At 40.8% G+C, this 16,215-nt stretch overlaps 1 protein-coding gene across 2 annotated transcripts; it reads left to right on the forward strand.

Moving 5' to 3' along the window:
* The first annotated feature begins 186 nt into the window (after positions 1-186).
* LOC108147025 (putative uncharacterized protein DDB_G0277255) lies at positions 187-15,193 on the forward strand. Of its 2 annotated transcripts, XM_041707470.1 has the most exons (5): positions 187-469; positions 9,858-11,063; positions 11,132-11,527; positions 12,297-12,437; positions 12,502-15,193. In XM_041707470.1, exons 2-5 carry the CDS (start codon positions 9,858-9,860, stop codon positions 12,979-12,981), a joined length of 2,223 nt encoding a protein of 740 aa, XP_041563404.1. In that variant the 5' UTR covers positions 187-469; the 3' UTR covers positions 12,982-15,193. The 2 variants fall into 2 exon arrangements, with proteins under 2 accessions (XP_041563404.1, XP_041563403.1); XM_041707469.1 differs by lacking the exon at positions 187-469 and having other exon boundaries at positions 11,165-11,527.
* The last annotated feature ends 1,022 nt before the right edge of the window (positions 15,194-16,215 follow it).

The raw sequence follows: 16,215 nt of genomic DNA on the forward strand, positions 1-16,215 counted from the left end.
GAGTTGGTGCCGCTGCTGCTGCTGCTGCTGTAGTTGCTGTGGTACATTATTTTTTGGCCTAAATAGTAGGCCTTGAGGAATCGGAATCGCTTGAGTTGTTTTTGTTTTGCCGAGCGCCACGACTGCGACGCCGGCAGAGGCCGGGCAGAGGCAGAGCGTTGGCGGAGCGAGAGATACCGATTCCGCTCAGAGTGGATTCGTCTCTTGGCCCATTCGGATGTGGCCTCCGTGCGCGCGTTGTCCACTGACAGTTTTATTATTATTATTGTTGTTATTATTATTATTATTATTTGGGGCCCAAAGCTAACTCTTGCCCTTTTGAGCTGCGCGTAATTTCGGTTTTGGTTTCGAATAATATCCATTCGGCATCTCGCGTTCGCGTTGTTTTCGAGTGCATCCACAACCACATCGACATCGACATCCATAGCACTGCGATTGTTGTTGTGTTCCAGTTGCCGTTTTGTGGGAGGTTAGTTGGTTGAATAATCCGCGACTCGACTCCACTCCGCAGTGTACGCAAATCGCAAATTGCAAAAGTAATGCCCCCTCCCCACCGCTCCATGAAATCCATTGAGAAACATAGATCCAAGAACTGCAATAATGCCCTAGTGTGTGTGTGTGTGTGTGTTTGAGAGAGCGAAAGAGAGCGCCCCCCTAGTGTCCGTGTGTGTGTATGTGTGTGTGTTAGAATGCACCTTGTGGTATTTTGAAATCTAAAATTGCCAAACACCCAGCGCGTTTCTTTTTTTCGAGAGCATTGCAAAAGACTCCAGCTGTGCTAATGCTAAGTTAAAACGAAAATAAATATAAGAAAAAAATGAACAAAAAAAACCGAAGAACCAAAGAACTGAAAAACTAAAAAATCGAGAAAAAGAAACTGAAAATCAGAAGCCAAGGCTGCCGCTCTTTCGTTTTAGCGGGTATGTAATTACGAAACTCCTGCGAGCGCCTGGCTATTTCGGATATCTGTCGGATTGCGACAGATTTTCGTGGATTTTCCGCCATGGATTAATGGGCGCCAAGGGTACAGCCAGCTTTCCCATACACACACGTATACACAAACGCTTTTATTGGCCAACCTACAGTCAACTGTCCATAAGTGGCCAACCATCTGTCACTTGACTTACTGGAGTTTTGAGGATTTGTATTTATTTTCAGACACAAATTTAATTTATTGTCGTAATACCATCGAAGGTTTTTAACAAATTTTAAGAAGTCAATAGTTTTTTTTTTCTTAATAAATAAAAGTGTTTGTCAAATATTTTACTTGACAGTTTAAAAACTCTTAAAGATGCAAGTTTGTCATTCCTTTTTAAAAACATCAATTTAAAAACTTTTAATTTAACGTTGGAAAAGGTTAATGGTCAATTTTAACATTTAAAAAAAAACTTGGAATAGGTCAGGTCTTAATACTTCTAAACACCTATTTGACGCAAAACTACTTTTTTCGACGAGAGTCACTCTTAAAAATTCCAAGCCAATAATAAACCAACCAAGGAATATTCCAATTTCATTGCCCTTATTGACACAAATAGAGATAGAGTTACAGCGAATTCAACTTCAGGGAGTTGCACTGTATTTACCTACGTCACGCCCACCTGATTTCAGTGCAATCGCGTTGGCCCAGTTTACGGGCTTGCTCCAAGACAAAATACACTCCTACAAGGTCGATTGCCTATGTGTGCTGCTGTTTCAGTTTCTGTTGCTGTTTCTGCCTTTGCGGCTGTGGCTGGCGTTTTTCTATACCAGTTTCTAAACCTGCCGCAGCTAGTTTCAATTTCTACTGGGATTATCTGCTCCGGCTTCGGTGGCTGCGACGCCTCCGTCGCAGCTGCAGGTGGCGATGTGGATGGCGATGCCGATGACTGCAGCTCTCTGGGAGCTCATTACTTGGCCCGTCCCCGTCCTCATCCACATTCACATCCACCTAGTCAGTCGTCTGTGTGCTCGATTGTGACACAGAAACCAACTAAGAAGTATGTTGAAATCTCTTGGCTGCATCGAAATCAAATCAGAAACTCGAGTTGGTCTCGCCAGTCGGCTCCGCGTTGAGTTTCCATTTCAGAACATATGCGCGTTTTCGCAACCGTTTCCAACCAGAAGATTGCTACCTGCCCATTCAAGAAGGGGCTTAGGCATTTCGAAATGCCAGTCACACCTGTTCCTATATCCGATTCTGATCAAGTAAATCGGAATCGGAGCCCATGTAACAGCGCTTTTCCCATAAATATATTTTGTTTAAAGCTTAGTTTTTAAAAGTTATCAAGCCAGCTTAATCTTGTAACAACATTTTTCTTAAATCAGTGGTCTACCAATCCTGATTTTAATTCATAAAACGTTATAAAAAAATTTTAAAATGGTTTAATATACAAAACTTCGAATGAAAAAATGTTGCCCAACCATTAAAAACCTAATAAGGAAAGTATCACTTAATTTTTGTTTTGTAGATTTGGGCTCATTTTTTCTTAGTCACGTTCTATCGAGACAAAGGAATTCGACTGAACTATAGTTATGAGAATATTTTGGGTTCTAGCCGTATGTATCATTTCTTATTTAATGAAGGCCTTACAAAGTGTGGGGAAATCAACCCTTGACACCCTGGAATTCTTTTCTTTTTTGTTATTCGAATTTATATACATAGCATATATTCTGTTATTAATAAAATGTTATATATATTTGATGGAATATAATGTATTTGTTTCCAAGACAAATCGCTTGACATTTAGTTTAAATTTAATCTAGTTTTGGGAGAACTCCACAACATGGAATTTGTTAGAATCCAAGAAAATTTACCATTTATATTTGACATGTTTAATGGTATAATTGCAATATAGAGAGGCTGCACTGTGGTGGCTTGAATTCGATTTTTGTCCCCTTTCTTATCTTCCATCCTTTATCGATCCCCAATTTGTCGCTTGCATTGGGATGCTAGAATGATGCTCTGCATCCCTGGCTCATTCCCCAAAAGCAGCACACGCAACCCTCTTTCCCGCCACCCTCCAACCACCACCACCATCTACACCCCTTCACCCTTTCCACCCATCCGCTCCCTCACCCACACAGCCGCACTGCAGTGTGCTCAATTCGGATGTGCTGGTGTATGTGTGTGTGTGTGTGTGCGAGTGCATCTCCCCCACAACAAATGCGAACTGAAAAACTGCACTGCAAACTGCAGACTGCACGAACTGTGGTGCAATAAACGACGAACGGCGAACGGAACGGAACGCATATTGCGTTGGCGGCGATAGCTTTGGATGTTGTTGGTGCTGCTGCTGCTCCCTCTGCTCCTCCACAGCTCCCCCATAGCTTCCCCACCCCCATTCCCTCCCCCCCTTGATGATGACAGCCGAGGTCGTAGGCAAAGACGACGGCATACGCTCGAGTAACTGGCTCAGCCCACACCACTACAAGCAGCCAAACCTGTTGACCTAATTTCAAATTCTGCTGCGTCTTGTTGTTGTTGTTGTTGTTGCTGCTGCGGCTGATCTGTGCCTCTGTGCCATCGGTTGTGTGTGAGTGTGAGTGAGTGGCCGCTCTCTTGGTATCTCAGTATTGGTGTGCGGGAGAGCCAAACGATTGGCAAATCTTCGCCAGTGGTGTTTGGCGCCAAGGGGGATCTACATCCACATCCACTCTTCATGGGAGAATAACCCAACAGAAAAAAAGGCCTTCAAACTCAAGCATTCCCCCAAATGAAGATCTTAAAACATTAGTTGACTGGTCTATAAGCAACTCAAAATTTGAACTGGAAATTTTTGTTTATACCAACATACCAAAATACCAAACCCAAAGATCTTACAACTTCTAGAGATTTGTGTGTTAATATGCTTAACTAATTTGTAGTGGAATTTTGTATCTCCCACATATAAGTCTGTCGAAAGCATTGTCAGAAACATTAATATATCCATAAAAAACTAACAATTTCCCATGCTTCATTGCAGTTTAAGAATACAGGAGAACCTTCATATTTGAATGTTTTCATAAGTCCAGAAGATTTCACATGCATTATTGTTTGGATCTATTTTGTAAGAGGTTGTTCACAGAAACTCATTCGCAAATATTTAATTTAAGTTTTTTTTATTATTTTAACTTTTTTTTACTATTAACCGGCCTATAGTTTGATATAAATTTTGTAAATGATATTATTGCTTACAAATATTTAAGTTTTATTTTGTCTTTAATATTTTAAAAAAGGTAGTATTAAACATTTGGTATTGATTATAATGGGTTTAATAAATTGGATCATAAAACATTGGTAAACTTAAACATCTTAAAGATAAACTTAGTTCTTAATCTAGCATTCTTCTTATTTGGATAATGACCTTTTTTGGAAAAGGAAGTTGTAGCTATGAAAGTTTGACTGAAATATTTCTTTTTTTTGTATATAAGTATGTGCAAATTATAAAATACAAAAATAATGGGATAATATTTTTCTTCAGTGCAGAAATAAATGTAGCTAATGTCTATCGGATCGCCCACCCCTTTGAACTCTGACTCACCTGAAGTGGTAACCCCTCTCGGCCGCCAGCCCTGGCATTTCCGTCCCAAACAAAACGGAGACAGATACAGATACGAATACAGATACAAGTTCGGAATACAGATGCATTTGGTGGGACTTCCACATTCATTTCCACCAACTATTGCTGTTTGGATTTAGTTCGCTTTACTATTTCGGTTTGGTATTTGGGAATTTCGGAATTTTTCGGCAAATATCAGAGCGGATGCAGTTACTAAAAACACGCATTATAGTGTGAGTTTTTGGGGGTGTATCCCACCTTATTTATATTTTGTATTTGTTTTTGCGTCCCAGTAACCACAAGAAATTACGGTCGCTGCCACAAAATGCTGCCGACGTCGCTGCCAGCGTAGCTGCCTGCTCCACTTGTCGCAGTGACGAAACGTGTATGCCAGTGTGTGTGTTTGTGTGCAGAGAAAATCAAGTGAATCAAAATGAGCGTATAATTAGGTCAACACAACAAAAATTATACGCTAGCCACTTACCAAAGAGAGCAGAGCGGCAGACTCTCTCTGGGAATCGGAAGTGGGGCAAAGCATGTTTGTTGGTCCCATCAATTAGAAATTAATTCACGCGCCTAATGCTACAAAATTGCAATTGCAGTGAGAGCAAAAAGCATGCACCTGCAACAACAAAAGCACCCAGGGAGAGCGGGTGTGAGAAAAAGCATAAACAAAAAACGGGACATGCGCTGCACTTGCCGAACGTTTGAGAGTGTGGGAGAAAGAGCGTGGGAGAGAGTGGTTGTACACAGAGAGATGCAACATTCTCTCAGCTGCTTTTCGGCTTCTATACAGAAAGAAAAAATTGTTATGATATTGAATATGAATCTGATGATTTTAATCAAATTTTAGCTGTAAAAATATTGTAAGCAAAATTTAAACCTAAAAAAATTACTCATACGCAATGTAAAAAATTACTCATTCGCAATGTAAGTTTTCCTTTTGTATACTTTTTTTTCCAGTGTGAGAGAGAGCGCTTGTACACAGAGAGCTCCAACAGCAACATTCGCTCAGCTGCTTTTCGGCTCCCACTGAACTATTTTTTTCCCCACTTTTTTCTCGCCCGTTTCTTGATTTTCTTACGTTGTTTTTGCTGCTGCTGCCCGTTGCTTGTTGGCCGTGGCAAGTGTTTCGCAATGAGTGCAGGCCAGCCAAAATGAAATCATCGCCGTACTCTCTGGCATTGATATGATAGAGGGGGGAAATTCCTGTTCCACTTTCTATTATGGGAGTCGGGTCGTTGTTGTTGCTGCTGTAGCAAGCAGTAGCAGCGGCAAAAGTAGCAAAACAGCACGTAGCATAAAAGTGTGTCACCATGGAAAGTGGTTTTCTCTCTCCCGCTTCTCTCTTTTTCGCTCTGTTCTTGTTCTCATTTCGACGCACATGTTATCCGCTTGTTGTTGTTATTTCGTTTTTTTTTTTTTGTGTTTTTTGGGAATGCTCCATTGATTTGCCAAAGGAAAAGGAAGCAACAAAAACAACTTCATCGACCGACTGACTCATTTTGTTGCGTGACGAAAAGCGATCCCCCTGAACCCCCCGTCCTCGCTCCCTGGAAAACCGGTAAAAAATCGCTGCTAAGGTCAAATCTGTTATATGGTCTATTTTGCATGAAGATCCAGCCTTCGAAAGTCATTCGCCCTCGAAAAGATGCGTCCGCCTTCGATTTCAACTCCACTTCCACTTCGCTTCCAAACCCAAATCCGATTCCGACTCCCATTCCGTTTTGGATTCACAACTTCCAATAACAACAGCAGCTCGAAATCCCCAATGGTCAATGCAATGCTAATAAACTAGCTTTTGATTTGAATTTGAATGGGAATCGTGCGCCGCGGCCTCAGGCTATGCAAAAGATTCATGTGGCCTACAAGCCAACGCACAGTGGCTTAAAGTCAGCTAAAAAGATTAAGCCTACCTAAATTAATCATTTAAAACTTAATTATTTTAAAAATGTATTTCTAATTATAGTAACTGCGGGGTTTTAAAATTTTAACAACGGTATTTTGGTCTTGAAATGTACAAAACGACTTACCGATGTTTTAAGTTTTATAAATAACAGCTTTAGGTTTTCCCAAAAGCCTTTTTTATTGGGCGCTTTGAGCCAAACACAATTTACATGCTGTAAATTTAATGATTTTCCGTTTATTCTTACAACTTGTGCAATAAAAAGAATTTGCAAATAAGTTCAACAAAATATAATCCCATTTTAAAGTTAGCACAAAAGTTACTTATACGTAAAGTGAAAATTGCTCATCCGCAATGTAGGTTGCAGGTTTGTAGAATATTTATGCTTAACCATTTTAGAGTATTTACCGGCAATATATTAACTTTTTAAATTTATTTTAAACGAACATGGATATAAGAAGATAATTTAAGAAATTCTTGGTAAAGTATTAATACATTATTCATTTTTGATTGCTAATTTTTTACTACCTTTGCTATGGCTTATAGACTTATTAAAGAAAATGTAACGCAAGTGGTTTATAACAACCAAAAAAAGAACATTTTTAAATGCAAATATAATTAAATTGAATGATAATTGTAAATTTCTTTAATGAAAAACTATAATAATTTTAAAGTTTGTACTTTAAACATTCTCTATAAAGTAAATTCTACTATGATTATTATAATCTTTCTTATTTTAAGATTTCTTTCCAAATTCAATTTTTAGCCCACAGTGAAACTCCGTGCTTGTTCGATTCCGCGGCCCGACACGTGTACGGCCACTCTGCTCCTGAAAATTAGCCGCCCACGTGGCGCACCTTTATCCCCGACCGGCGGACAGTGTGCGACATCATTAAGGGCTCTCAGGGCGCTCCAATTATGTCGCTCACTTGTGTGAGTGTGCTCCCATTTCGCGTTTCTCCTACCATTTCTCATTTCCAGAGCGGCTCAAAGCCCAAGCGTCGCTTTATATTTTCTTTTGCTTTCGGCTTTTGGGGCAACGAATTGGGAACAGCACGGCGGACAAGTGAAAATGCGGGACACCCCAAAGACCCGAGTCTCGAGACCCGAAACCCTTGGTTGGGTCGTATGTTAGCCATCGCTTGGCCAGAGATTATAGTGATGATGATGATGATGATGATGATGATGATGATGATGATGGCAAGGTGGTGGCGATAATGATAATAATGATAAAGCCTGACCCAGTTGCACTCTAAAACTTGACCCAATGACTCCATTGAGTTGGCAACTATGGCATTTATAATGCCAAAGCCAACAGCGCCTCATAATTACTGAAAATGCAAACCGACTTTTTGTGCGTTTTTCAGCGTTTTAGTCTTTAGTCTTTTGGCTTTTTGTGCCCGCGCCGCTAATGCTTACAAGTTTACAACATTTAAGTGGCCTGGCCCGAAAAAAGAAGTTTCGTACCCCGAAAAAAAACCCGTTCGTCTGCGCGATGGAGCATCGAGTGAAAAAGTGAATTTGTAATTATGTTGATGCCTTCAAATAGGCCTACGACACACTTTTCATTTTTCAGAGTGCTGACCTGGCCAGAAATGCACAACCACTCGCATATATCTCTTTGGCCGCATGTGGGCATAGGGAAGCTGGTCGGGGCTGAGGTCGTCCCCCATGGCTCTTGGCTTTTGTGATCTGGCTAATGCTAATGCAAAAGCATTCAAGGTTGAATTAAATTAGCTGCGAGAAGAGCTTGGCCAGCTCTGTCGAATGATTATGGATGATGATTTATACGCTGCCCGATATACACTCACACCCCACACATTGGCACCTGTGCATATGTGGAGGTACCCATAACTATCTATGGGTATCCATCCACGTTTGACCTATTGCCAAAACCCTGGCCAGACGACGGGTGAGATGCGTCACTAAGCCAAAGTTGCACAATGGGACGGAACTCGAAATTTTAATAATAGGCATTTTTTCGGGAGGTAGCAATAATTTTTTTGAAATCTATATCCTAAAGGTTGTTTGAAGTATAAATGTTCAGCAAATCGAACCAATTAAGTATAAAAACAAATTTTGTATTTACAATTTGTAATACCCGTCCACAACTGACAAAAAAATTTAGATAAATTCGGTCCAGCCGATCTCAATTGATAAACTAATCTTATTAATACGGTTTTAAAAAAATAATTTTTTAATTTTTCCTAAAACACGCATACTTATTTCAAGCACTTATTGTTTAATTCTGAAAAACCCTATCAAATACTTTTATTCACAATATATAATTTTATTGCTATAGAAAGAATTTGCAATTAAAATATTTATATATTTTTTATATTATACGATCTATTAAAAAAGTTCAACAAACGAATTTATTAAGGGCAAGCTGGGTCTGAAGTTGTTTCTTTGAAACAAGAATGTCTTTTTAAAGTCTGGCCTAAACAACGCTAAAATTTGGGGCCAACTGCCATTTAGTTGCCATTGTGTTTGCTGCAAACTTTTGAATGATTTGCTTGATGTTTGTTGGTGTGGTCTCCATCTCTGGTTCGGGCAGCGTTTCTCTGTGTGTTTGGGTGTCCAAATGATTGCCCACCTGCAAGACCAGTAATTGGCCCCAATAACTTTGGTATTTTCATAGCACGAAGTCAACGTCAACGCCGGCAACAGCTACAACAACTACAACAACAAGGCCGCCCAAAAATGGTCGGTGCGGTGGTGTGGTTGTTGGTGATTTGGTTCTTGGCGAATTCGCCGCAGGTTCCCCTTACCCCTATCCCCCCAACGTCCCCCTCTCATCCCACGAAGCTTCGACGCTGACACCAATTTGGCTTATTAGAGTCGAAGTCTGAGTTTGGGCTTGGGTCTTTGGGTTGGAAGCACTTGAAATGCCAAAATGCCGACTGCAAAGTACAACAACAACAAAAAATATCAACCACAACTTGTCATCGATTTTCGGGCGTGGCCTGGACTAATCTTATTCGCACTGAACCAAAATCAGGGGTTAACATCGAGAAATAGTATCATAAATATTAATATATCAAACCTCGATTTCAGAGACTATTTTCTTTTGTTTGACCTAAATTTTTCAATTATAATTTTTTTATTTAGCTATTTTTGCCAAATTACTATATTTAAAATTGTAAATGAGTAAAAATATATAGTCAATTATTTAATTTATATTTTATTATTTTTTTTTTTATTGACTTTCATACTTTCTTGAACACATATGGTATAAAAGAATTTTGAGATTAAGAAGTACAAATCTTGTTAAAGCTCCTTAATTTTATAAATACAAATAATTTTTATGCTCGTATTTTTAAGCAATATACCATTTTGTATATTTTTTTAGAAATGTGATATATAATAAAAACGAACTATTTATTATTCTCGAGTGTATATAGTTAGAACTAAACGACATTTTGCAATTTCAGATGGCCGAAACGATCAGTACGGCGGCCAGCGGCATGGAGTTGGCCCTAAAGGATCCCAGTCCGACGGTGGGCGGCGGCATCATTGTGGACATGACGCCCACCACGGCGGCCCTGCTGCACCACAATGCGATGGCGCTGCGCAGTCTCAAAGAGGCCGCCTCATCCGCCTCCGAATCGGAGCTGCAGGAGCCGCGATCGCCGACGCCCACGCCCACGAATCTCAGCACCGGTCCCCACTCGCCGCCCATGACTTTTCGGTGTGAGCGTTGCGACAGTTTCGAGACCAGCTCGCGGGCCTCCCTGCTGCTCCATGTGGTCCAGTGTCTGGCAGGTCAGGCGGCGGCGGCGGCAGCTGCGGCGGCTGCATCGGCGAGGCTGAAGAGCGAGGATCTTCAGGAGCCGGAGAACATGAGCCTGGGCCACATGGAGGGCGGCAAGGGCGATGGCCAGGCGGGCAACCACTCCAGCTCTTCGGCCAGCTCCTCGCCGGCGGGAAATAGCGGCGGAGGCGGTGGCGGCGGCAGCAGCAGCAGCAGTTCCCGCAAGGTCTTCGAGTGCGATGTGTGCAACATGAAGTTCTCCAATGGCGCCAATATGCGGCGCCACAAGATGCGACACACGGGCGTCAAGCCCTACGAGTGCCGGGTGTGCCAGAAGAGGTTCTTCCGCAAGGATCACCTGGCGGAGCACTTTACAACGCACACCAAAACGCTGCCCTATCACTGTCCCATCTGCAATCGGGGCTTCCAGCGCCAGATAGCGATGCGTGCCCACTTCCAGAACGAGCATGTGGGCCAGCACGATTTGGTGAAGACATGTCCGCTCTGCAGTTACCGTGCGGGTTCGATGAAATCGCTAAGGATTCACTTCTTCAACCGGCACGGCATCGATCTGGATAATCCGGGACCGGGAGGTACCTCCTCGCTGCTCTTGGCCCTCGAATCGCAGGCTTCGGCGGCGGCAGCAGCAGCGGCAGCTAGCTACGTGCCACCTGGCCTAAGTCCGGTGCCTGTGCAATCTCAGTCCCAGCAGCAACAGCAACAACAGCAGCAGCAGCAGCAGCAGCAACAACAGGTTGCTCCGCCGGCCAGCGACAGTGGGGAGTCCATGCGGTCCCTCGAGAATGCCACGCCCCCGATGCACTTCCTCACGCCGCACGTGGAGATCTCGACGCTGGGCGAGAGCGGCAATACGGAGCTGTTCAATGTAAGTCAATTGCTATATGGCAAACAAACCCCTTTTCGAAACCCCCTCGCTTACAAACAATAAACTAGCTGATTTGCGTTTGGCGTGAATCTGCATTGCAGGGCAACAACAATAACAATAGCATCAACAACAACAACAACAACAACAACAACAACAACAACAACAACAACTGCGTTACCAACAATAACAACAACAACAGCGGGAGCAACTCCATTAGCAATGGAAATGCCGAGTCCAATGGCGATAAGGTGAAAGATCGAGCCCACATCATGCAATCGCCGGTGGAGTTGCCCATGGATTGCAATACAAAGGCCACGCCCATCACATCCAGCACCACAGCCAGCAGTCTGAGTGGCGGTCTCAAGAGCCACCATCAGCATCCGCACCATCAGCACCACCATCATCATCATCACCACCACGAGAACCACATAACGCCGTCGATCAGTCTGATACCCATCAAACAGGTGAGACGCTAGATCTTCTGATAAATAAAGATCAAAGCTTGGCATTTGGTGGGGCATATGTTATGAAATCGTTTACGTACAGCATAGAAGTTACATGTGTAGATATGGGACAGAAGTCGAATATCATAAATTTCAAACACCATATGTCCAAAAAGTAGTCAACCTTCAAATGTCTCCTTAGATATGTTTATAAATTTTAATTTCTTATTACAAAAGCAAGACTAGGAGCTGCGGTATACAAGATATGGAGTCAGACGAGTCAGACGATCGACTCCACACTTCGTCTGCATGCGAAGGCGGAACATTATTTTTTGAAAACCTGTTGTGCATCACAAAAGACTGCATACCTAATTTGGTTGAACTAGCTTTTTTAGCTTATTTGAGATCCAGGGCTTAAATATTGGTGTTTGATTCAGCGTTTGATCTTGACCTGTAAAAAAATTTGCGATTAAATGACATAAATTATGTATACTATTTATTAATACTATTATTTAATTAAAATTAAAAACAAAAACTGTCTAGCAGGCTGTGATTCCATAAGAATGCTTTTTAGTATTAGTGTACAAACATTTGTTGAATTAATTAAAATCAATCGAGATTGATCCTAAAATCACTTTTAACCAAACTAGTGTAAAACATTTGTACAAATTTGATTGGTCTTCAAATTCCAACAATGTTTGTATTAACATTTTAATAGGAAATTAGTAGGAAAAAATTGCTCGTGTTTTAACACATACTTAACATATCTTTATTTTATCTTTACCCTTAGGAGCCCATGCTAGAGGATGTGGATAAGAAAGACTTGATGAACGGCAGTGATCCAAACAGCGATACAGAGCAGGCTTCCAATAACAATAACAATAACAGCAGCAGCAACAACAACAACAACAGAATCACCTCATTGATCAAGGTGAGTTGTTCAAGTCTTAATACATAGATCTAAACCCATATTAATAATTTTGATTTTCGAAAAGGTCTCACCATTGAAATCGCTCCTGCGCGAGGATCTCAAGCGGCGCATCTGCGCGAAGGCCAACAACCGGATCACCCGGAATGCCACACCGCTGGAGAGTAATAACAACAATTCCGTGTTGTCCAACAGCCTGAGCAATGGATCGGGTCGAGGATCACCCGGCGTCAATGGCGGCAGCGGTGGCGGAGGAGCTGCCGGACCGCCCACACCGGCGACACCCAATGGCGCGAATGGCGCCAACTCGACGCCCATCTGCAACGGAACGATCACGTCGACCGGCCAGGACGGAGACCTGCTGCTCAACCGCAAGCTGATCCTCACCTGCCACTTCTGCGGCATCGAGTTCCCCGACGAGACGCTCTACTTCCTGCACAAGGGCTGCCACTGCGAGAGCAATCCGTGGCGGTGCAACATCTGCGGCGAGCAGCTGAACAACGTCTACGAGTTCAACTCGCACCTGCTCAGCAAGAGCCATCAATAGCAGCCACAGTGGGCCGGCAAGTAGGTCGTGGACCCACAAATGGCTTGCCGGCTCGGGATCTGGACGGTCCCCCGAATCAAACCAGATTCAGAATATTTACTTAGCTCAATTTTGAGAGATTTTCCACAACCAGGCACACAGTTAAGCTCAGAGCAAATTATACACTTACCATCTAGTTCTACGTTTACACTTACGTCTACGTTACATATATAGTTAGTTAGAGATAACTCATCATATTTTTATGATCTGCATGCAGAGAGTATGAAAATCAAATGAGAGCTACGTAGTTACCTAATCCCTTAAAGAGTCGAAATGTCAAAATATCGAAAAGTCGTACGACGAACAGTCGAGATTGCAGAATCAAAAACGGAATGCGATGGATATGCATACATACATATATACCTTCCCGGAAACCAACCCTGTTATGTAGTCTTATTATGCATTAGGTTTTGTAGTTTAGTCCTTAAGTACTTTGGCAATAATTTCCAGCCGGTTCAACTGGCCAGCAAACACTTGCGTCAACGCGGGTCCGCTTAAGTCGGTTTTAGTGCATTATATATACATAGCTAAGGCTCGCCTCAAAGGCGGCAGTTTATGGTTTTAGACATCCACACTTCACACTTGACACCACACATAGATACATCTGATATATATATGCCTATACAGTTGCAGCGAAGGGCTTTAAATTTGTTATGTTTTCAGAGTTTAATGCGACGGCAGCAAGTTTAATTACGCGGATATAAACGAGAAGCTATACCTACATATATTTACATATAAACAACAGGATATATACGTACATAGCCAGGTTATATACACCACTGTCACACAGATACAGAAAGCAGACATACACACAGATACAGATACAGTTACAGATATAGATCCGGATTCAGATTCAGATTCAGATAAAGATTATTTTAGCTTAGCAGAGGGTTAACGAATTATGAATTCAATTATTATACTCGTACCTTTTACATAGCTCCTAGTTTGAATAACTAATCTAACACAATAACAGCAACGATCGAGGATTCTTCGATTGTGGAAAAACATTTCGAATATTCGCACAGTGCTGCTCGTAAGTTTGCATACAACTGGAGCGTAAGAACATTTTTTAAACAAGCAAGACAAAAACATGCAAAAATTACAATTGTGATACGAAATTGTTGTAAATAATTGGTAAATCGAAATATGAGTAACATGAACTTTATCGTTTAGACAAAACTATGCCTTAGATGCCTATGATATAGCATTACATACATATACTGATATACTGATATCTACATCTACGATACGAGCGATCACTGTACAAACAACCAACTGGACAAGAAACTGTTGATTAGTATAGTTAACTTTAGTGTAAATCAAAATTTGAAAATGAAATCCCTGCCCTCGACTCCCCTCCCCTTCCCCTTCCCTAATTCCTGCCCCATCCCATTCCAACCCCCCCTTTGCTGACGTCACGGGTTGTATGCAGCCAGCAAGGCGCCACTGTGCGCTAAATTTTACTTCAAAATAACATCCGTCCATGATGTTCACAAATTCTAGCGAAAATAACACACTTATCCATAATGCTTATGTATGTAAAATCAAAACAAAAAACGGGATTCGAAGCCAATCACAATTGTTTAGTTTCCATATTCTTCTGTTATTTGATCTGTACTTTTAGCTAGCGTTAATTATTAGTCGAAGGTTTTTGTTAATAATTTTTGTTGTTCATCATCCGTTAGCACATTAGAAGACACCTGCAGCACATTGCACATTATGTACATTACGTTCTTCCCAACTTCTTCTTATAGCAATATATGGTAATCAACCCTTTATTTTGCTCTTCTCTAGCCAATTCATACTTGTAAAAATGGTTTGTTGTGTTCAGTTAATATTTACTACTTACTACTCGGTAATTTACCACATAGGGCGTAATTTTGTTTTTGTTTTTAACTTTGTTAATAAACTAGCATCAAGTTGTTACACAAATCAATCCATTGCAAAATCAAAAAGCGTATAACGTTGAATGTAACAATTGAGCAATTTTTAGCGATCTTTCATGTTAAATTTTAATAGAATTAAAACGATAACGGAACATTTAAAACAAAATGGAAAACACCAAATGGATTAAGAACAGAAACAAAACATTTACTTAATTAGTGATTATAATTCTAGCTACAAACAAAAAAGGCATGTTAATTTTTTAGAAATAAAAATGGTTTAAAACAAACAGTATAAACGGTTTTTCTCTTAAAATTGAAAACTATACAATTAACATAACGGCGTTTAAGAACAGCTTGAACTGAAAGCAGTGCAAATAAAGCAGTTAGTCTTGATAACTTAACAGCTTCTGTTTTAACAGAGCACCGAACTGTTAAGATATCCGCTGTGTAAATCTTCTGTTGCAAGAGGACTCGACGATGCACTGCTTGCCGCGGTTATATTTATGTCTGTTTTTTCAAAAATTTGATTTCTGGCCTTAAAAGTATATATTTAAACGAATTAAAGCCAGTTAGCTTCTTTCTTAGCTCGTGCTTGATTTTGTATTGATTAATTTCTTACGGCAATAGCCCATGTTCATATTTGGAGTGACCAACTTTATTTAACACTTCTAACAAGGCGTATTATTAAGCTGTAATGAATAATAATATTTTAATTCAAATAAATTTAAAACGGGAAAGAAAACTAATTAGCTATTCTTGCTCGATGATGAGTTAGTTTAGCTAAATAATTCTATTGATCAGCTGCTCGAATATAATGCATACAACATACAAAGTATGTGACAGTATGGAAATACTTAACTTCACGAGTTGGTCTGAAGAGGCAAAAATAGGAAAGACAACGGGATTAAGGCACAATTAAAAAACAACCAAATAAGCCTATTTGCCATATAGCTTCTATAGGATATACACGTCCGATCGGCGGAGTTTTCAAACTTGATCTGCGTTAAAATATGAAAAGACGATTGCAAAAGTTTAAGTTGAGCTGAACAATGCTTATAATGTCTCCTTCTCTGCGCTCTACAAGTCTACAGAGGAATAAAAAATCTATGAGTAAATAATAAACACAGAAAATTTGTGTAAGAAATATTTTTAACGAATCAGACATTTTAAAGATTGTGTTATGCGAAATAAAGTTTCTAAACATGTGGGTATAGGTGTTCTAAAATTAAAGTTACTTTATTAATTTCTTTCATTTCCTTCTGCCCTCGACCCTGAACCAGTGTTTCATATATCAACCGGCGATAACGCA

This window comes from Drosophila elegans, unplaced genomic scaffold, assembly GCF_018152505.1.
Source record: "Drosophila elegans isolate 14027-0461.03 unplaced genomic scaffold, ASM1815250v1 contig_183, whole genome shotgun sequence".
Lineage (NCBI taxonomy): Eukaryota > Metazoa > Arthropoda > Insecta > Diptera > Drosophilidae > Drosophila > Drosophila elegans.